Source organism: Glycine max, chromosome 3, assembly GCF_000004515.6.
Source record: "Glycine max cultivar Williams 82 chromosome 3, Glycine_max_v4.0, whole genome shotgun sequence".
Taxonomy (NCBI): domain Eukaryota; kingdom Viridiplantae; phylum Streptophyta; class Magnoliopsida; order Fabales; family Fabaceae; genus Glycine; species Glycine max.
This window is the reverse complement of record NC_016090.4, coordinates 12,519,049-12,543,462: the sequence shown is the minus strand read 5'-3', so window position 1 is coordinate 12,543,462 and position 24,414 is coordinate 12,519,049. Positions and strand designations below refer to the sequence as shown.

General features: G+C 35.7%; 1 protein-coding gene across 1 annotated transcript in view; it reads left to right on the top strand.

The window, feature by feature from the left end:
• The first annotated feature begins 16,327 nt into the window (after nucleotides 1-16,327).
• Nucleotides 16,328-24,414, top strand: part of LOC121174554 (bifunctional protein FolD 1, mitochondrial-like) — a 65,452-nt gene continuing 57,365 nt past the window's right edge. The window contains exons 1-2 of the mRNA XM_041013909.1: nucleotides 16,328-16,570; nucleotides 16,645-16,815. Of these exons, the coding sequence (XP_040869843.1) occupies nucleotides 16,328-16,570; nucleotides 16,645-16,815 (414 nt within the window). The remainder of the gene's footprint in view (nucleotides 16,571-16,644; nucleotides 16,816-24,414) is intronic.

The window sequence follows — 24,414 nt, the reverse complement described above, 5'->3', positions numbered from 1 at the left end:
AAGAAAATGAAGAAAGCTTACATCACATGGGATGACAATGATATGGAATCTTCTGAAGATTCAGAAAATGAAGAGATAAACCTCTGTCTAATGGCTAAAAGTTATGAAAGCGATGAAGAGGTAACATCTTCAAATAACTTATCCATTTCTTTTGATGAATTACAAGATGCATTTGCTGATTTGCATAAAGAGTCAATCAAACTTGCAAAGTTAGTTTCATCTTCTAAGAAAACAATTTCAGATTTAGAAAATGAAATTTCAAAATTAAATAAAGAATTAGATCATCTTAGAAGTAAAGTCTTAATTTCTAAATCAAATGAAAAAGTTTATATCTCTACTATTTCTGACAAGAAAATATCTGATTCATGTAGTTGTTGTGGGAAATATGAAAAAGAAATTAAAGATTTGAAAAACTCACTTGCAAAATTTTCTTTTAGTAAAAATAATTTCGATGTCATATTAGGAAAACAAAGATGTGTCTCTAATAAGGCTGGAATAGGATATAAACCTGAAAAACAACAAAAATTTCATAAAAACCTCTTTGCTTCCACACAAAAATATAATTCTAGTTCTATCACTTGTTTTTATTGTGGAAGAAAAGGGCATGGCACATCTACTTGTTATTTTAAGAAAAAACTGCAACAACATTAAAATGATATGGGTCCCAAAAGGATCTTCAGTCTACACTAACACACAAGGACCCAATAAAGTTTAGGTACCTAAGTCAAAAACTTGATCATGTAGGTGTCTTTGAGGAAGGAATGGTACATAGATAGCGGATGTTCAAAACATATGACTGGAGATGCATCAAAGTTTACACATATCTCTCCCAAGAAAAACGGGCATGTAACTTATGGTGACAACAACAAAGGTAGAATTCTTGGAGTTGGTAAAATAGGTACAAATTCTTCAAACTCCATTAAAAATGTTCTACTTGTTTAAGGTCTTAAGCACAACCTACTTAGTGTTAGTCAATTATGTGACAAAGGCTATCTAGTATCATTTAATTCTCAAAAATGTCTTATAGAAGATAAGCATGACACTAATATAAAGCATGTAGGATATAGAATCAACAATGTATATATGATAGACTTAAGCCTAAAACTAGATAACAATCATTGTTTTCTTAGCAAAGATGATGATCCATGGTTATGGCATAAAAGAATTGCTCACATAAACATGGATCACTTAAACAAATTAATTTCAAAAGATTTAGTAGTTGGTTTGCCTAAATTAAAATTTGAAAAAGATAGACTATGTGATGCATGTCAAAAGGGAAAACAAACTAGAGTCTCATTCAAACCCAAAAATATTGTTTCAACTACTCAACCCTTACAATTATTGCATATGGATTTATTTGGTCCATCTAGAACTATGCGTTTTGGAGGAAATTACTATGCTCTTGTCATAGTTGATGATTTCTCTAGATATACATGGACATTATTCATTACTCATAAAAGTGATGCATTCCAAACATTTAGGAAACTTGCTAAAGTTATACAAAACAAGAAAAATCTTAAGATTGCATCCATTAGAAGTGATCATGGGGGTGAGTTTGAAAACAAAGATTTTGAATTATTTTGTGATGAACAAGGTATTGAACATAATTTTTCTGCACCTAGAACCCCTCAACAAAATGGAGTTGTTGAGAGGAAAAATAGGTCATTGGAAGAAATTGCTAGAACTTTATTAAATGATACTTCTCTTCCAAAATATTTTTGGGCTGAAGCCGTCAATACTGCATGTTACATCATGAATAGGGCCTTAATAAGACCCATTTTAAAGAAAACCCCATAAGAGTTATATAATGGTAGAAAACCTAATATTTCACATCTTCATGTTTTTGGTTGCAAATGCTTTGTGCTTAATAATGGTAAAGATAATCTAGGAAAATTTGATGCAAAATCTGATGAAGGCATCTTTCTTGGATATTCATTGCAAAGTAAAGCATATAGAATATATAACAAAAGAACTATGAGTATTGAAGAATCTATTCATGTTTCTTTTGATGAATCTAATGCTATTATGTCAAGAAAGAATATACTAGATGATATTGTAGAATCTTTAGAACAAATTCATATTCACGGACAAGATTCTAAAGGAAAAGGGAAAGGAAGCAATGAAGATCCTCAAGAAGAAGCCAAATCAAATGATGAACTTCCAAAAGAATGGAAAGCCTCAAAAGATCATCCCCTCGACAACATTATTGGTGATATCTCAAAAGGGGTAACAACTAGACATTCTCTTAAAGAATTATGCAATAATATGGCTTTTGTATCTATGATTGAACCTAAAAATATAAAAGAAGCCATAATAGATAATAATTGGATAATTGCTATGCAAGAAGAACTAAATCAATTTGAGAGAAACAATGTGTGGGAACTTGTTGAGAAACCTAAAAACTATCCCATCATAGGAACAAAATGGGTATTTAGAAATAAGTTAGATGAACATGGCATAATCATTAGAAGCAAGGCTAGATTAGTTGCAAAAGGATATAATCAAGAAGAAGGTATAGATTATGAAGAAACATATGCTCCAGTTGCTAGATTAGAAGCCAATAGAATGCTCTTAGCGTATGCATCCATAATGAATTTTAAGCTTTATCAAATGGATGTTAAAAGTGCTTTTCTTAATGGCTTAATTCAAGAAGAAGTATATGTTGAACAACCACCAGGTTTTGAAATATTGGATAAGCCAAATCATGTCTATAAATTGAAAAAGGCTTTATATGGCTTGAAACAAGCCCCTAGGGCTTGGTACGAGCGTCTAAGTAAGTTCCTTTTAGAAAAGGACTTCTCTAGAGGAAAAGTAGATACTACTCTTTTCATAAAGAGAAAATCACATGATATTTTATTAGTTCAAATTTATGTTGATGATATTATTTTTGGATCCACTATTGAATTATTGTGCAAGGAATTCTCTCATGACATGCAAAGTGAGTTTGAAATGTCAATGATGGGAGAACTTAATTTCTTTCTTGGACTGCAAATTAAACAAACCAAGGATGGTATCTTTGTCAATCAATCCAAGTATTGCAAAGAGTTAATTCACAAATTCGGCATGGAAAATGCTAAGAACATGGCTACACCAATGACCACTGCTTGCTATCTAGATATAGATGAAACTGGTCAGTCAATAGATGTTAAGCAATATCGAGGTATGATCGGATCACTTCTTTATTTATCTGCTAGCAGACCTGATATAATGTTTAGTGTGTGTATGTGTGCTAGATTTCAATCAAATCCTAAACAATCACATCTTAGTGTTGTTAAAAGAATCATAAGATATTTAGTAGGCACTATGAACATAGGTTTATAGTATCCTAGAAATTCTACATGCACCTTAATTGGATATTCTGATTCAGACTTTGCCGGTTCTAAAACAGATAGAAAGAGCACAAGTGGAACTTGTCAGTTCATTGGATATGCTCTAGTTTCTTGGCATAGTAAGAAACAAAATAGTGTTGCTTTATCCACTGCAGAAGCGGAATATATTTCTGCCGGCAGTTGTTGTGCACAAATCTTATGGATGAAGCAACAACTTTCTGACTATGGAATCCTTCTTGACCATATACCTATTAGATGTGATAATACGAGTGCGATAAATCTTTCCAAAAATCCAGTTCAACACTCTAGAACTAAACATATAGAAATTAGGCATCATTTTCTAAGAGATCATGTTCTAAAGGGAGATTGTGTGTTAGAGTTTGTTGATACCAAGAATCAACTTGCTGATATCTTCACAAAACCTCTCCCCAAAGAAACATTCTTCTCTATTAGAAGGGAATTAGGCCTCTTAGATGTTAGTGATTTAGATAAATAAGGATTGATTGATTGAATTATTTTTATGATTGATTGTTTGTGTTAAGTATGTTACTTTGCTTGATTTTGTTTAAATTCTTGTTATTATGATGGCTTGATGCATTATTGTGTGTTTAATGTTTGAATGATTGAATTAAATACATTAGTAGTGATGATTGATAGTATTAGATGTATTTAGCATAGACATAGGTAATTTTTAGAGGAACTAGCCTAGTTTATGCTCTGGTAATCGATTACCATTCAGTGTAATCGATTACACAAGAACAGGCAGCCTGTAATCAATTACAACATCCTGTAATCGATTACCTGAAGGATTACTACTCCTGTAATTGATTACCACACCTTCTAATCGATTACATCTCATCCTCCTCTATAAATACCTACGAAACCAGTCACGCTGCGCAGCCTCACTCTCTCCCTCGTGCCTCTTTCATCCCTAATCTTCAAATCCTCATATCTTCCTCAATTCTTCACCAAAACACGTCCCGTAAAGCCCAATCTTCCTCATTTTCACTCCTCTTTCGATTTCACCAATTGAAATTCACTAAAACTTTATCAAATGGCAGAATCGTCGAAGAAGAGAAAGGGATCCTCCTCCACCACCGCTACTGCTGGCCATCGCTGCCACGGACCATCTGAAGCACCCGCAGCACCTATCCATCCTTCCTTATCATCTCCAAGATCATCCACTCTGTTTTCTTCCAATGATCAACATCTACGGTACCTTTCTCAATTTTCTTCTAGGATCATTTTAGACCTTAAGTACCTAGACATAGATTTCTTAAATGATGAGACATTTGATTGTTATCAAGTGTTTCAAAATTCTGGCTTGGTTGATTTCATGTCTTTAAAATTGCCTTATTATTCTGAACTTGTCAAAGTCTTTTACAGTAATTTAAAAATTTAGGATGGCATTATTTCTTTTGAGGTGCATGGTATTTCCATGATCATTAATCAATCATTGTTCTTTTCTTTGACAAAATTACCCAGTCAAGGTGCACCTTTTGAGGGGACCATTGTTGATGACTAGAAATTTGATTATTCTAGTCACGATGCTTGCCGTATGGTTTGTAATGACCAAGCTGAAATGACCGGCAGATTGCTGGCCGGATCATTGACATTTGATAATCACATCATGCACTATATTATTGTTAGAATTTTGCTTCCCCGATTTTCAAATTTGGCTCAAGCCTCTGAGGAGGACTTGATTTTGATGTGGGCTTTCCTTACCGGTTGTCAGATCGACTGGGCTCACTTGGTTCGGTACCGAATGCATAAGGCATTACGGGCCGATGCACCTCTCCCTTACCCTCAATTGGCCACTCTGTTTCTCTGTCATTTTCAAATTCCGCTTGATGATGAACCTTTTGTTCAAGTCAAGCGTTCCTTTGCTATTGGTGCTGGTGCGGTCACTTCTTTTGGATACCGTAAGGATCGGAATGGTCAATGGCTGAAGAAAGATGCACTTCCTTCACAAGATGAGCGTACTTCTTCTCCTCCTCCTTAGCGAGATGATTCAGCCCTTATGACTGTAGTTCTTTCCGAGTTATGGGCTCTTTGTACTTATGTTGGTGAACGTTTTGACTCTTTGGATAATCGCTTTGCTGGAATGGATATCCGTCTCACACAGATTGAAGAAGATGTGGGTTATATTTGTCAAAGCTTCGATCTTCCACCACCACCTCCACCTTCTTAGAGTTTAGTTTCTAATTTTCTTTTAAGCCGTGTATTTTGGCTATGGTATTTAAGTTATCATTTTCTGCACTTTATTTATCATTTGGTATTTGGACTTTAGTCTTTTATGATTAGATTCTATGTGGTTTAGAATTATGACTGTTTGGATTATATTTTGATTATGACTTATTTATGATTTGCTCAAGTTTGGTTGTGACTTTTGATTGATCTTTGTCCACTTCATTCTCTTATCTAATATTGATTCCCATGAACTTTGGCTTTTTGATGTTGCCAAAGGGGGAGAAAAATGGGGTGGTAGAGAAGCTTAGAAAAAGCTTAGAAATCAAGTGATCATCAATTCCAAAACATAGGGGGAGTGAACGCAATATATTATGCATATACATTTCTTGTATCTTGATTTCAGGAATTAAATTGTCATCATCAAAAAGGGGGAGATTGTAGAAGCAAATGACTTTGATGTTTTGATGCTGATCGTGATGATTTGATGCAAATGCGCTTCTCAAGTTTAATTCAAGACAATGATTCAAGAATACAAGACACAACATCAAGATGATCACTAGTATTTTAGGAAGGGAATTCCTAATTGAAATAGCAAAAGGTTTGGCCAAGAAATTTAAGCTAAAAAGTTTTTTTCAAGAGATTTACTCTCAAGTAATCGATTACCAGAGGATGTAATCGATTACCAGTGGCCAAAAATGGTTTACAACAGCTATTAAAATTTGAATTCAAATTTTAGACTTTGTAATCGATTACACAATATTGGTAATCGATTACCAGCAGTTAATAAACGTTTTAATTCAAATTTGAAAACCTGTAATCGATTACACAAATCCTATAATCGATTACCAGAGGAGATTTTCAGAAAATTATTTCTAAGAGTCACATCTTTTCAAATGGTTTTTACATGGCCACCAAAGGTCTATTTATATGTGACTTGCAACACGAATTTGCTCAGAGTTTTTCATAACAAAAAGTCTTATTCTCTCAAAGAGAAAAAACATTTTATCCTCTTAAGAATTCCTTGGTCATTACACTTGCAATTCAATAAGGAAATAATTGAGTGCTCAGATTGTATAATCTATCTCTTTCAAGAGAGATTTATTCTTCTCTTCTTTCTAAATTCTCAAAGGGGATAGAGAGACTGAGGGTCTCTTGTTGTAAAGAAATCTGAACACAAAGGAAGGATTGTCCTTGTGTGTTCATAACTTGTAAAAGGATTTTACAAGATAGTGGAACTCTTAAGCGGATTGCTTGGGGACTAGACGTAGGCACAAGGGTGTGGCCGAACCAGTATAAAACTGAGTTTGCACTTTCTCTTCCCTTAAACTCGTTTATTTATTATTGCTTTATATTTATATTCAGATTGTTCTATTTGAATCATTATTTAAGAGTTCATTTTTAAGGGAACTTGTAACTTGCATTGAAATTGAAGTAGAATTTTAATTGGAGAAATAGTTTGCAATATCTTAATTCAACCCCCCTTCTTAAGATATCTGAGGCCACTTGTCTAACAAGTTAAAGTGAGAAGAAATAAAGTAACCACAATCACAACTAGATACCTCAATCACTAGAAAATATTGATTTCAAAGTAATAGGTATACTTGAAGCAAATATTGATTTCCATGATTAAGATTGATAGTCTAATACTCTAATACATGAGTGGAAAATGACTTTGTTGGATGCTCTGTGAATTGTTTGAAATAAAATGAATAACATAAGCTACAAAATGAATAAATTAGTCATACTTATCACTGATCAAAGGTTAAAGAAAAATAAACAGATAGGCTTGGGCTCTTGTAAAGTATCCAATACCCAGACCCATACTAGTGAATGATAACAAGAAAGAATGTCCAACTCCCATTCCCATCTTGCTCGAGTCATTGCTATTTATCTGGGGAAAAATCACTCCAAACATGAATTCCAGTCACTAATTAATACAAAAATCTTAAATACTTAAAATCGCAAGAGAAAATCTAGAAAAAAATGACAAGTTCGCTAACCAGAACATCAATTAAGAGAAGCTAAACACTGTAGTTGTAAGCTTTTTCCCTGTGTCAATTGAGCTTCGATCTCAACACGCCCAGGTATTATATGTCTAGGACCAGCCTTGATAGAGTGCTTTAATAAACTATTCCTTGCTTTTCAGACCAAAATAGTATTAGTCACTAGCATTTGCCAAGTCACCATTCAGCTTAAGCAATGATATTGGATCCTGTAGTAATTTGCGAGTTAGTGTTGGACAAGTGGCCTCAATAACTTAAGACAGGGGAGTGAATTAAGTCTTACAAGTCCCACTAACAAACTTTTAACCCCCTTCTAAATAATAAGCTCAAAACGTAGAAGAAGAAGCAGCAATCAATTTAATAATGTTCTTTAAACATGCTAGACAAAATTGATTGCAATAACATAAATGAGATAAGGGAAGAGAGAAATGCAAATAGATTTGAAGTTCAGGAAAAGACAACCAGACTCTTGATTACAATTGACTTTCTGAGAAGAACAGAAAGATTATTCTCTTTTAGAGTGGATAATATAATTTGAAGTTCCTGGATGAACTCTCAATAGATTTGCAAGTGTTTGCCCAAGAGTTGTTGAGAGAGCATTTGACAATGAAGTTCTCTTGGAATTATCTCTCTATTGCTTTTTGAAATCAGACACACATATATATAGGCCCTTCGTGCCTTTCCAAAATGGTTTGAAGAGATGTGCCTTTTCAAAAAGCTTTTTCTGAATTTTTTCATTGGTAATCAATTACAGATTTCTGGTAATCGATTACACAGTTATATTTTGAAGGGTCATAACTTTTGAATTTGAATTTCAAGAGTTCCGTTGCTGGTAATCGATTACAAACATCTGGTAATCGATTACAGGTTCAAAATTCAAATTCAAAACCCATTTTAACAGCTATTTTTCAAAATTGTCTTCTGGTAATCGATTACTAGAACCTTGGATGTCTTGGAAACACTTTGTTTTGAGGCAAGGCTTGATCTTGAGTTAATCTTGAAGCAAGGCTTTGTTTGTTGAAGCAACCTTGCATTAATCTTGAAGCAATGTTTATCCTTTGAAGCAACCTTGTTTGATTCTTCTTTGGCATCATCAAAATCATGTATTCATACATTCACATTCTCTCCCTTTTTGATGATGACAATCATTATCAAGTGATTTCTTTTCAGCATCATCAAAACATGCATGATTCACAGTTAGTTTTTTTAGAATATACAAAAAAAACATGTATTAGAAACATTGATATTTGATCACCTTTTGGAAACAAAGCATGTCCTCAAATGTAAATTTCTCTTGAACTTGAGGGCCCATGAATTAGAAAAAATCCACGTTTTCCAGCAGATTGAATTTGTTTATGCATCAATTTTAGGAATCCTTCCACCTATAGCATACAACATTAAGGAAAACTTTGTGATAACAAATGATCATGCACATAATTAACGCTATAAACCAAAAACCTCCCCTGTGTTTCATTGTGTTTAGTTAGCAAGCTTTTCTTTAGTAGATCCCTCGTGAAAGATTTGACATCCTCAAGTTCATTTTCCCCACAGAAAATAAGGTTTGAGGCCCTGCACATTGAGGAAAACTTTGTGATAACAAATGATCATGCACATAATTAACGCTATAAACCAAAAACCTCCCTTGTGTTTCAGTGTGTTTAGTTAGCAAGCTTTTCTTTAGTAGATCCCTCGTGAAAGATTTGACATCCTCAAGTTCATTTCCCCACAGAAAATAAGGTTTGAGGCCCTGCACATTGAAAGCATTGTAGTTGAAAACTGTTCGGGTTCCTTTTCAACTCGTGTTCTAATCTCTTCATCATCAAGAAACCAACGAAACAGTACTGCATATTGCATTAATTGGGGAACTTTAATGAGTAAATTTTTATATGGCATCATGGAACAGCTAGAGTCAGGTATTTGGTGCAAAATCAAGTTCCTTTAATGATTGTTTTCACGCTTGACACATCAATCAAGCCAGGCATTACAACAACATCTCCATAATCAATTATTTTTTCTTACGTAGACTTCCTCTTCTTACCAACACCACTTACACCCATCAAGGCTGTGAGAACACCAGGTCTAAATGCACCACTAACACCTTTCAAAAACACCATTCTGTCCTCTGTTACACCTTGATTCTTCATTTCCTGCCATACTAAAAAATTAGACTTTAACTTTTTTATAAACCTTACCACCAAATTAGGAAACAAGTTTAATGAGTCAACAAACGCCAGATCACCAATGTTGTTATTAGCTCTATGATGAATTGAAAGACTTCAGCTGGTACCTCGTTATCCAGATTGCATTGAAGTATGTTGAAAATGATACTTATCAAGAGGAAAAGCATAATATATAGAAGGCAGCGTAAGTTTTGAAAGGGTAGCATGTAACTTCTGATTCATACTGCCCACCATTATCAGGATAAAAGAGAAAACTCAAACAATTCCTGTTTAAATAAAACTTCTCCAAACTGAAACAAAATATACCAAGTACAAATAAATCAAATTGACAAACTCAATGACAAATTAACCAAAAGTAGAGGCACTGTTCTAGGGAAGGAAAAACAAAAACAAGAAAGAAACTGAATACTTATAGCCAGTTCCAAGATACAATCAGTTCCAATGATACGGGTACCACCTGTGACTTTTAACCACATTTGCAGAAAAACATAGCAATAGCTAATAAAGATGAAATTATAAATAGACTAACAAGTAACAAGTAACAACAATCAGAAATAAGATTAACACACTATTAGCCAATTAGAAAGCATAGGAAACAAATGTGGCTCGACCTGGTAATTTAGATATTTATAAGTTCAAATTCAATCACAAGTACAAGGAATCCTTAGTGAAAATGTTACATATCACTCCAGTTTCTTGGTTGACACAAGTCATGTGTTAAACAAGATGAACAACAAAAAATCATCATATCAATATATTGTTTTGGCATACTCTACTGGTTCCACTTAACAACTAGAAAGCAGTACATACATCCTTGGTAAGGAATTAATTTATTAAAAAATACTAGTGGTGATAAAAGTAATTCAGATAATGACAAAGTAAAAAAGTATATTGGAAAGATGATATGGATTTAATTACTTGAAAATATTAACCTATATATTTTAAACCATGCTACCTCTAAATTACATGGTTCCGTAAGAAAAAAAGACTCCAAAGGAAAATGGTATTGCCCATAAGGTCATGACCATTTAGTTGCCAAAGCAATGTTCTTGGAAATCAAACCCCTAGTACCCACCTACCTTCCATTCTGATTGAACTATAATCAGTTCCCAGATGACATACATAAACACCAAAGTTTGCTAACATAAGTTAACAAGGATGAAGTGTATTTTCGATAGAAATAGAGAAGCATACATAGAGATCATCCGTAGACTCATAAATTTCTATAAAAATAGTAAGTTAGATAATTTTGCATAGAGGTTTTCATAGTAACAGAACTTTTCCAAAGAACATAACACCCTACACCAGGGGGCCCAATAATTGTCCAGTCTAGGTCTGGATGTAGATATCATCAGCATCATCCATTCCATAACTAACAGTTCCATCTCCAATTCTCTTCTCACCTCTCTCAAGCTCTTCCAATAATTTGAAGTTCCTAGGAATTACATACATAGACAAAAAAGTTTAACTGGGTGCAAATTACAAATTTAAAACAAAGTTAAGATAAAAGATGAGCACAATCAATGATAAGTAACATTTACAGGTAAATTGAAAAAAAGGAGCATATGCAAAAACATTAAATTGCATCATAAGTATATATTTGATCACTTCTGAATATATGAGTTCACATAGGTCCCAATTGACCTGTATAATCAATAAATAATCATTACCATCTCATTAGCTGCCTCATGGAATCATTGTAAACACAGTTCTATCACACAAGAAAATAAGTGCCATATAACCTACTTACCACCTCTCTAGATTTTGGTAGAAGACCTTGCCATTTTGGAATTGCATGTGCACACTCTACATAAGCTGCATTTGTCCCTGTACCAAGAATCACTCTAGCAATGACATCCCGATTGTTGAATCTAGCTCTAGCAATAGTTCCAACTATGTCATTAACCTACATCACATCACCAAGTTAGGTTTTGTCTCTAGTTTAAGGCCTTAACTAACCAAGAAATTTAAAAGAAAAAGAAAATGAAACTCCAAAATTCATTAATCCAATTTATTTTGTCAAGTAAATAGTCACTTTTGTCTCTCAATGTGTAATTCGCTAACAAATGTATCTTTGAAAGATGAAAGTGTAGAAAGTGCGATAAATATATTTGGTCGTTAACTTCCATTTGTTACCGTTAATAAAATAGCCTACGTGGTATGGAGGGACAAACATGTCACTGAAATGATTGCCAAAGTCAATTGCTAGCATAGGGACTTATTTGTTATAATATTTTTTTGACTTTTCGTCTTTTCACTATGCTGACAAATGCGTCCCTGAAAGATGAAAATACAAAATTTAGTCCCCAAAGTATAAAAAATGTGACAAATATATTTGGGCGTTAATAATAGATTGTGACTAATTATTATTATTATTATTATGTGTGTGTAATTTACTTCTCCTATTTATTTAGTACTTATGTAATATATTTTTTAAATTACCTTTTAATATATATATATTAATTATTTTTATTTTCTTGTCAAACCTTAATATTTGCTGTTAAAAAAAATTGTATCTTATATCTTATAATTTTATCAAATTTCTACTAAATTTCTCACTTTTAATATTTAAAATTATTCCATATCCCAATTCCAACTTAAGTATCATAATATTTAGATTGAAAATAATACATTGAGAGTTTTGAGTAGAAAAAACATAACAGGCCGCAAGACCAAATTTTTTTTTATTTTTTTAAAAAAAGAATTTAATCAACTATTTTTTTTTTAAAAAAGTATCAAAAAATTTAAACTAGATAAAGCTAAAGTGAAATTATAAGCCTTTTTCTTAATCAATAAAATGTATATATATACCTCAAATATGAAAAATTCTCTTCGATAAACCTTCTGTGCTTCTGCTCGAGACAACACTTATTATACATAATATGAATGAAATAAAAACAATTACTAACAAATAAAGAACCCAAATAAATTTAAATAAAAAACTAATACAGAGATTAACTTCAAAACAAAAAAAAAACTAATACAGAGATTTATTATTTTGTCTTTGGGATGTAGAATTGTATCTCAAGCCGATTTAGGGGTTACAACGACATTACATTCTATTTGACATACTATGACAGAGTACGTAATAAAGATTAATAATTAATTGAAGAAACAAAAAATTCAAGAAATAAAAGGTTTTCATTTTTTTAAAATGGTAACTCAATTTTTTTATATCATAAAACTAAAGAAATTTATTTTATTTGGAAAATAAGTAGTTATATTGATTAATTAAAAAACTAATTAACAATTTGATAGATGGATAAGTAGATAAATAATCAAAGTATAAGAGTTCAAATCTTAAGCCGTATTTTACTGTTTTTTTAATCCAATTTTTCCTAGTTTCTCTCCTATACAATTCATTATTAACGTCTGGATATATTTGTCTCATTTTTTATACTTTCGGGGACTAAATTTTGTATTTTCATCTTTCAAGGACGCAGTTGTCAGCGGAATAGGAAGACGAAAAGTTAAAAAAATATTATGACAAATATGCCCATGTGCTGGCAATTCACGATGATAATCATTTCAGTGACAAATCTGTCCCTCCGTGTCACATAGGCTATTTTATTAGCTGTGACGGACAGAAGTTAACAGTCAGATATATTTGTCGCACTTTTTACACTTTTAGGGATTAAATTTTGCATTTTCATCTTTCAAAGACACATTTGTCAGCGAATTACACATTGAGGGACAAAAGTGACTATTTACCCGTTTTTTGCCATATACAAACTGAAAATTATTCTCAAAGCCAGACTTTAGGGGGGAAAGAAAACAAGTTATAAAGAAAGTAATGCAAAACTGACTAGAGCTACAACACGGATATCCAGGCCAATTTTTTCTAATGACTTGGTTAGTCCTCCCACCACATCTTCTCCAACCTACAAACAACCCAAACAAAATCAATAAATGAGTAATTGTCACAATACCCTGCTCAATTAAAGAGTGGGGATTAAAGAGAAAATTGTAAGAAGGGGGATGTGAAAAGAGTTCATGTGATATACATTTGTGTCTTGTGAACTATAAGAGGTTAGCATAGTAATATATGGACTCAAAAAGTACAATGCAATAAAACTAGTGTATGCACTAAAAGAGACAGAATAGTCATGCATGCATGTATCTCGATTATGCATCATAATCATGATTAAAATGAGATGAGAAAAAGACAGAATGGCAAGGCAAGCACTACTAAAAAATTTCTTTTTTATGACACGCATTCTAAGACAGTTATACGTAACCGTCTTAAAATGTCACGCGGTGACAGTTTTGTAATTAAGAAGAATAATTTTTTTTTATGACACACATTCTAAGATGGTTTTATGGAACCGCCTTAGAATATACTGGGGGGAACATAAACAACAACGGGTTTATCTATAAAAACGTCGTATTTTTTATTCCCCTAATTACATAATTGTCACTGTTCGTGTACTTTAAATTGAAAAATCACCCACTTCCGCGACGAGCTCCACACCATCCTCGGCTGTCGCAACAACCTCGCCCTGCCGCGCGTATTCATTGGTGGCATCTACATTGGCGGAGTTGACGACGTCTGCCAGCTCCACGATAGCGGCGAGCTCCACTGGCTCATTGAACGCCTCCGCGCTGCAACTGTTGGATCGAGTGGCCTCAGAATAATTAAGAAGGGGGGGGTTGAATTAATTATTCCTAAACCTTTACTAATTAAAAATTACCCTTTTAAGGCTTTTACTAAATTGTTAAGAGAATGAGGAGTAGAAGAGAAACTTAACAGAAAGTAAAAGCGGAAATTAAATGCACAACGAAAAGTAAAAGAGTAAGGAAGAAGGAAACAAACACACAAGAGTTTTTATACTTGTTCGGTAACAACCCGTGCCTACCTCCAGTCCCCAAGCGACCTGCGGTCCTTGGGATTTCTTTCAACCTTGTAAAAATCCTTTTACATGCAAAGATCCACAAGGGATGTACCCTCCCTTGTTCTGTTTGAACCTAGTGGATGTACCCTCCACTAGAACTGATCCTCAAGAGATGTATCCTCTCTTGTTCTCAGTCAAACCCAAGTAGATGTACCCTCTACTTGTACCACAAAGGATGTACCCTCCAATGTGTTAAGACAAAGATCTCAGGCTGTTAAACCTTTGATACTTTGTGAATGGGGATACAAAAGAATTCTCAGGCGGTTAAACCTTTGAACGCTTTGTATTAGGGAATGGGAAGAATCAAAAGAATTCTCAGACTGTGTCGTTTTGAATTCTTTGACAAGGGAGAAGGGAGACACAAAAGAATTCAGGCGGTTAGTCCTTGGCGAATTCTTTTTGGCAAAGGGAGAAGAGAATGAAAAGGATGAATAGCACAAGTTTTCAAGGTTTAGAAAACCAAAAAACTTCAGAAAGCTTTTGGTACAAAGAAGAAGAAGAAGTTCAAAGAGATTCAAAGAGATTCAAGGCTTGTAAAGGATTGATTAGAAAAGTGTTCAAGATTGTTGTTAGAAAGATTTATTTAAAATGCAAAACAAAGCCTTGCTTTTATAGACTCTTCATGTCTGGTCAAGAAGGCCATTCAGAAGAGTTATAACTTTTAGAAAAACTTAAAACCCATTTGAAAGAGTCAAAACCTTTTTGAAGAGTTACATCTTTAGATTTTTCAGAAACAAACACTAGTAATCGATTACCAAATATGTGTAATCGATTACACAAAGCTTTTGAGTGAAACAATGTGACTCTTCACTTTTAAATTTGAATTTCAACGTTCAAGGACACTGGTAATCGATTACCAAAACATTGTAATCGATTACAGCCTTTTGAAAATATTTGGAACATTGTAAATTCAGTTTGAAAACTTTTTCAAACTCATTTTGCTACTGGTAATCGATTACAACAATATGGTAATCGATTACCAGAGAGTAAAAACTCTTTGGTAAAGGTTTTGTCAAAAACTCATGTGCTATTCAAAGTTTTGAAAAAACTTTTTAATACTTATCTTGATTGAGTCTTTTCTTCATTCTTGAATCTTGAGTCTTGAATCTTGATCTTGATTCTTGAATCTTGAGTCTTGAATCTTGATCTTGATTCTTGAGATCTTGAATCTTGAATCTTGATTCTTGATTGTAGACTTTCTTCTTGAGTCTTGAATTCTTCTTGATTCTTGAACTCTTGACTTGTTCTTGATTCACTTGAGATGTTCTTTGATTCACTTGAGTTGTTCTTTGATCTTTTGAGCTTTTTGTTCATCACCTTTGTCATCATCTTTTGTTGTCATCATTGTTATCATCAAAACACCTTTGAATCATTGTTGATTCATCATGAAGCTTTGCTTCCACACCAACCAGAACAGCGCATGCGAAGATGGCTTCACCGTCGACCACGAGTGACACGAATAAGATAGCGGTTCGGTCGTCCCTCGTGGAATCGTTTCGCGGCTGCGGTATTTTCGAGATCTAAATTGACAAGGAGGAGTTGAAGAAGCAGCTGACAATGTCGCAGTACCTGCGCTACGCAATGCGTGATTCCATTCGGCTTCAGGACCCCGTCGCCGGCGAGTCCCGCTACATCAGCAGTGCCTAGGGCGAGGACACCGCCGCTTTGCTCTGCCCCATGGTTGTCTTCATCAACCCCCATAGCGGCAACCGCCACGGCCCCGCTACATATTTATGCAGCATTTGGACGAGGAAAAAATTATCAATGTTGTGAGTCCTGAAAAGGATGTGGATGGCTTTCATCCCTTAAATATTGGAAATCTTGCAATAAGAGGAAGAAAGCCCTTCTTTGTTCCTTGTGCTCCTAAGGGCTGCATTGAGTTGTTACTTAGTCACGGTGTGGAAATCAAGGGGAAAAGAGCAGTGATAATTGGAAGAAGTAAAATTGTGGGGTTACCCACTTCCTTGCTATTGCAGGTAACGTAAATTTTGTTGCTTAGCGGAATGTCTCAATTGCTAAATGGCTGATTGTTTTATCATCTTTTTGGTAGAGGCACCACGCAACAGTCAGCGTGTTACACGCGTATACGAAGAACCCAGAACATATAACTTCTGAAGCAGATATTGTGGTAGTAGTAGATGTTGGAGTCCCCAACATAGTTCGTGGCAATTGGCTAAAGAAAGGAGTTGTGGTGATTGACATGGGAACAAATCAAGTTAAGGTAATGATTTTTTTCTTCAGTATTTTAGTTGTGCCAATGACTTCTTAATTATTCTAGGTGTGCTATAATGTGAGGTACTATAAATTTTTATCTTGTTATTTCAAGAACTTGGTGCTCTATCCAAATGAATTATCATGTTTAAAAAGCACAAGATAGAGTTTGGAATGACAAGAAACTAAGACTATAGCTATTGAGGGGAAGAATATAAAATCAACATAGTAGAAAAATAAACTGTTGATACTATAAAGTAGCCAAAGCCCCCATTGCAATAATTTAGCATGCTATACTGAAGGTCCATTACCAGCCCTCCAATAATTGTTTCAAGTATGCTTTTTATAGCTGCAGTAGTTTGAATATCTTTTTCACAGGAATGACAGGATCAATAGGTTCATCTTGTAATCATTTTGCCAAGTAGTACTTGTTTGACTTTTAAAAATTCGTAGAGCTTTTATTGTATGCTGTAAAAATTAGAAAGCAAGAAGACTGCTAACATAGCTTTAAGATTTTATGGAGTGTGATGTTCCCATGTTTGTCATATTCTTTTTACTGGATTATTAGATTTATGGATTTCATTAGAATCTCATTTACACTTGTCACTTTGATTGTTTTTCAGATAAGGTTATATAAAGGATAATTCTTATAACAATCCCCATACTCTTCAGAGTCATGGTGCTCATTTTTTAAATTTAACTAATTTGACATGTCACAGTTTCTTAGCATGCCTATGTCAAGATTTTGTTATTAGTAGTAGTGAAGAAAACTAGATGCACCAAGCCATGTTGATAGTTATAAATTTTTTTATTAACCTCTGTCGAGGCTACTTAGACTAACATTCTGATATTTATTCTCTTGATTGAATGATTGAATATTTTACCGAGCTTGTGAGCCAATACTTCAAATCAAATTCATTGCCAAATTAATTCATTACAATCACTATAATGGTTTTTCATTGATATCAAATCCCTTTCTGTTGACAAGTGAATGGTTATTATGTAGTTATTTCTTTATTTTTTAAATGAAAAATGTTATTTTGTGTCAAGATGCATGTCAGACATGATGGAGATGATAATAGTTTGTACAGGATTAAAAAATTAGATATTATATTACTATATTTGACAATCACGTTCACTATTAGAAAATACACTTTCAATATCGGTTATTTAGAACATTTTACATTGGTTCTAAAACCGATGTTGAAAGTGCCGATGTTGAATGTATCAATGTTAACATCGGTTTTGGAGAACCGATGTTAACATGTATATGACAACATCGGTTCTCTAAATACCCGATGTTAAACACAATGAACAACAGCAAAAAAAGTGTGCGCATGATGAACGTTGACATCGGTTATTTATAATTAACCGATGTTAATGTACAAGAGTTGACATCGGTTATCTAAAGATAACCGATGTTAAAATACAAACGCTGACATCGGTTATACACAAATAACCGATGTTAATATACAAACGTTAACATCGGTTTTCTATTACAACCGATGTTAAGGTTCATATCGACATCGGTTTTTGTAAATAACCGATGTTGTTTATGATATTAACATCGGTTTTTGTTAATAACCAATGTTGTTTTCAAGTATTTTTTTTATATATACTTTCTGTTTTTACAGTAAACCCAAAATTGTACCTGTCAAATGCAATTTCAGGCCCAATTCACAGCAAATAAACATTTTATTATGCTTTCAAGCAGTTTTAATGATAATAAACATCAAATAATTGATTTATCATAAAGAACAATCATCAAATGAATTCAATGTTCATGTTACATAGAAAATGTAAAAAATGTTAAACGAAAGTAAACTAAAGCTAAAGATAATGTCCCTAAATCCTAGGCCTGAACTCTAACTCGGAGATAAAATTGTGCCCACTAGATCCGCAATGCTTTTAATCTCTCTGGCTCCAATGGTCTAGGATCGTTAAAATATTGCATGATGAAATAAATCATAATAAGTTAATAATGTAATACAAATTATAAATAAATTGATTTTGATTGAAATAAACTTACCGCTTCCCAATTATTCCTAAAAGTTCCTAAAATGATGGTGGACATCCAGTGCTTCACATAGTAGCCGCACTCAGTACTTCCTCTTTGTCTATTACACTAAATACATAATGAAATTTGGATATTAATTAAACAACTAGTGTACAGACACATAAAGAAATATATATAAGTGGAAGTTTTATGTAAATGACGTACCTTGACGACAATCCACCTAGCAGAAGCCTTTGATTTAGGCTGTGGAGCATCATCAAGACCCTTGATAGCACCGTTCTGTAACATCCTGTAAATTTCTACCCGGAATTTTTGGAAACGATATATATATATATATATATATAAGTATTATTCAGTGTATATGCATATATGCTCTTGGTAAGGGTAGGAATGGTGGGGGCAAGATATGCGGGTTAGGCTAATTAAGGAAGAGAAATCCATAACTGGGAGGTTATGGGTTAATTCTCAATTAATTAGTTAAAAATCATCATTTTGCGTGCAACTTAAAATTTAACGAAACCAACCTCTGAACCACGCTCGGGGTTTTATTCTGAGCATTTTGATATATATATTGGTTACTTTCGAAAACTGGCCCCGACGGACGCAAAGAAACGCGAGGAACTGGAACCAAAGAAACGGCATGCAAACCGAGGCAGGATTTTAGCGTTTCAAAGGTCAGATTTTCCTCACTTATGTGGCTGAGTATGTGTCACAATCAAAAGGGAAAGTGGGCCCTTCTTGCTCCACTCAAATGGAGACATGTGGCATAGCTTGAATAAAATAATAGAAAAAGAGAAAACCCTTTATTTAAAACCAAAAAGCTTTTCTCTCTCTTCACTCAGCCAAAGCAGAAAATTCAGAAGCTCTCCCTCTTCCTCACGTTGCCTTTCTTTCTCCCTCATTCTCCATTGAAGCTCCACACAAAGCTCCAACCTTTGGCCATCATTTATGCTCCAAATCGCGAAAGGAGAGCATTTTTGGAGTCGTGAAGTGCGTGGCTACGAGTGGGACTTCGAAATTTCAGGTTTGGGTGGACTTCTTTCTCCTTTGATTTTCGTGGGTATGGGGTTTTGGGAGATATGATGGGTAGTTTTGTTAGTTTTCTGCTTCATGATGGTTATTTGTGAAGACTCTTGTTGAAATTGCCATGTTTGGATGAGTTAAACATACCCATTCTATTTTAGGGTTTTTGTGATGATGTTTGTGATGTTTATATGCTGAAATTGCTGATGGAAAACTGTTAGAGATGAAGGGTAGAACTAACCTAGGGTTAGAAAGTGAGAATGTGATGTTATGAGTGGAAAAAGAGTGAGGCTTTGAGAGTTGGAAGGTTAAGTCTGAATTCTGTGATAAATGGAGGTTAAAGTGAGTTAATACTAGCTTGAAATGTCATTTAGGACTTGGGAGAAAGCTTGGACTATGCTAGAGAGAAAAACAAATGATCAAAGTGAACAAAGAGCCATTTCTAGGGCAAAATTAGGTGTTGAAGAGTCAAATTTTGAGTTGGTGGAATTTTGGGTGTAAATCCAGTTTGAACAAGTCTAAATTGATGGTATAGACTTGTGTGAGGTGAGGGTTTGCTTCAAATTTACCTTATTCTCGATTTCACTTTTCAAACCTAGAAAACCCATTGAATGGAGGGGTGTTGGACACCTAGATTCTGTGTTGCTGTGTTTTGGAGCTTGGTTTTGGGTTAGACATGATTGATACATGATTTGGGACTTGTAGGAATTGATTTGGGCAAGATTGGATGAGAGGAAGTGTGATTTTCGAAATCTGCACTTATGCAGAATTTTGCTGTCAAAATAGGTGCAGCAGAATTTTGGCTTGTGCAGAAAAGTGCTTGTGTGTGGTTGGCTGTGGAAAGAGTAGTGCAGAATGAGTTCTGGATGTTTCCTAGTAGATCCCAACGGTCAAAATGTAGGCTTAAGTATTAGAGGCTTCCAGTAAAATTTTCGAGTCGATCCAACGGTTAATGAACCGGAACGAAGGAATTGTTACTGGGGTCTTAAGTGAGAAAAGCTGTGATTTGGTTGGTGTTTTGGCAGAGTTTTCTGCCTATGCTCTGTTTTGCTTGGCTGTGATAGCTTGTGCGGTTTGAATGTTGTTTTGCTTGGATGTTGTGGAAGCTTGAGAGGATTGATGGGGACCCACTGTTGAGAGAAACGAGGATATGGGCTACGTGGGAGTACGTGAGCTCAGATGGAGGTGGGCAACAGGGGATGGTGGGTTTATGCGCGCTTTGTGGATGTGGAAAACTTGTTGTGCACCATCGCCCGACCGCCACCTAGTACCACATGTGATGGGTACTCCATAATCCTACAAGCTTGAGATGAGGAAGTGTTGAAGGGTGAAACTTCCTGCTTTTATTGTTGACCACAGAGTGGTACCTGGAGATATGTCGCGGGGGTCAGGAGACCTTGGGGACGTCAGGTGGGGTGCTATTGCCCAAAACCAAGCTTGACCAATCCCGACCCAACCCGGGCATAGTCGGTCAGTGAGAACCTGTGATGTACCTAAACAGGCGAGCTCCTGGCAGTCAACAGATAAAAGGAACAAAGACCACAAAGCAAGGAGGCTTGTGGTGGTTGGCCAGCTGTGAAACTTGATTGATATGTGAGATATGGGCTCTGGTAATCGATTACCAAGGTGGGTAATCGATTACAAGGCTTAAAAATGAAGACAGGAGGCTAAGATGGTCTCTGGTAATCGATTACCACGGGGTGTAATCGATTACCAGGCTTGAAAATGAGGTCAGGAAGCCATGAGGGCTTCTGGTAATCGATTACCAAGGGGGTGTAATCGATTACCAGGCTTAGAAAGGGGACTGGAACCTGGTGGAGGCCTCTGGTAATCGATTACCAGCCTGTGTAATCGATTACACAGAGGGATGGGTCACTGGTAATCGATTACCAGGTATGTGTAATCGATTACACAGTGCATTTTTGCATATTTCATGTCCTGAGGCTATGTAATTCGAGTTTAGCCTCTGGTAATCGATTACCAAGGCTGTGTAATCGATTACCAGAGATGAAAAGCCTTAAGATACCCTTTCTAAATTGCATGTAGTGGTTATGAAACGTATTGTGCGGCGGCATAGTTAGATTCTTGTGAAAGAGTCTACCCCTTTCTTTTCTTCCTTGTAGATCGTGATGGCGGCGCAGCTAATCCATGATCGAGTAGAGATGGAGTGCCTAGAGGGAGCCTGGGAGACCCTCGAAGGCAACACGAGGTGCCGATTTCGGGGCACCATTCGATTCACGGCTACTTCTTTGGTGCATCCAGATGAACCTGCACGGACGCTTCAGCGCACTGTGGAGTGGATACTACCCACGCCTACACCATATCGTCTAGTGGAGCCCGTCCAAGTGATCGAGGTAACGTCATCCGAGGAAGACCCCGAGGAGGATCTGGAGGAGCTACCTCCTGAGCCTGCTGTGGATGCCCTTGACTTTCTAGAGGGTGATGAGGATCCACTTCTTGAGGTGGATTCTCCCGAGGAAGTCATGTCGGCATCTGAGGCAGACTCTACGGAGGATAGTGGCCCGGGGGAGATGGCGATCAGCGGAGGCTCTTCATCCTAGTGGACAACTTTTTGGATTAGTTTTGTATACTTTTTGAGGGTGGGTGTATCTAGGACTGACTGTTAGGTTTACTCTTTTGTTTTTGTATGGGTAGACCTGATGTATAGGAATTTGATGATTGTATACATGTGGCTGAAGCCACCACTATGGACACCTTTGCTCTGGATGACACTATGTATTTTGTAAAACTCCCATATTTTGGACAGCTTTAAATGATGAATGCATTTATGATCGATCTTGTTATTTGAAAAGAAAGCATTAGCAACTTTATTTGTAAAAGAGTTTATCGACCGTATTATATTCTTTTGTTTTCACGTGACGACCTAAAGTAATGGCTGGTACATTCTTCCTTTTGAAAAAGCAAAATAGTTTAGAGATTATGAGCGGTAAGAAAGAAATGACTCCGAATAGAGTTGTGAACTGGCCATTCAGGACTTTATAGTAAGGATTTTCCTTCTAAACCTAGTTATGGTGAAAAGAGAAAGAAATGAGAAAGAAAAAGAAAAAAAAAAATTTACCATGGGTTTTGTTATTTAAATTATTACTATTAAACCAGTCATTAATTTAGGGACGCCACACGTTCCATATGAGTAACAATTAAAAACTGGTATTGTACGTTGAGGTATTACAATGCAAATGTATTGAAAAGAACACTAACCTATTAATAATCCCCTTAAGGTAGTTGTCTGGCCTGTTATGCAATGAACAAAACCAGACAACTAGGTGTTCCTTGGCAGGATGACCACCATCTGCCAGTGTCCGCTGCAGTGGAACCTAAAATGGGTTAGTACATTAGTAAACATTAATTAAATTTAGTTATTTTGTGACTTACCCATTTAGGTAGGCTCCAAGATAGACATCGCATTGTGAACTCTGCATCCAACTCTTTATGTAACTTTCAGACTCAAACTGCGATTGCCCAGACCTCTGAATGAACTGTGGCTCGAGGAATCCATAGATATCAGAATTCCCCACTCGCATACATGTTTTAGTGAGATGCCTGTTTATGTTAAGTCAAAGTTCAATATTTGTGAATTGAAATCCATAACTTAGATAATTAAAAGCCTTTTATATAAATACTTACAGAATCCACAACTGTAACACTGATATGCTGAGACATTGACCACCGTGTGCGATTTCGGAGAGGTCTTCGTGCTTTATGTAGAGGGGGAAATCTGGATTAAAGACCCCGAACACGGTGGCATCCCATCTAACCTGATAAGGCCTCAAGAAAAGCTCTGGGATGGTCAATCTCATCAGATAAAGCGGATCATTGACCTCCGGATCGGGCTTCGGAGGTGGTTTTGTCGGAGACACAACTACATGTTCATGAAACAAAGTTAAATAGCCTAATTTGAGGCACGCTTAATGAATTAATTTAAAAAGAAGAAACATATAGTAAGGACAATAAGTACCTGCTGTGATAAAGACTTGACCAGATGTGTCGGCCAAGCTAGGAAGGTGTGAAGCGCCTGCCCCACTAAGGAAACCTCATCAGTGGGTACAGGAACTGGAGCATCTGCATCTGTAACCTCCTCCACACTCACCTTTACTTGGCCAGGCAACAAAGGAGTGTTATGAACAACAGTGGATCCCTCATAAACTCTCCCCATGGATACCAGGCGGGCAGGATCTGCTTCTATGTACAAGCCGCACCTGTCAGAGTCACCCGTCTCAGGATCGTTTCCTGAGGGATCAACACAACTCCCCTTTGTGCTCACTCGAGGACTGGAGAGACCAACCAGAGGCTCAGGAGGCACTGCAAGTCCCTGAGATTGCATCTGCGACTGTAGCTGGCTGAAGGATGCCATGACTTGCCTCGTCACTTTCTCTGTGATGGACTGCTCTAGCTGGTCCCTGATCTGCTGGGTCAGCTGCTGTAATTCATCAGGAGGCAGGGAGGAAGCGCTGCGGGACGTCCGTGGAGCCGATCCAAAGTATTGCTTTGATGGTGACACTGGCTCCAGCAGCACGGACACGTCCAGGGTGCTCTGGACGTCCAATAGCA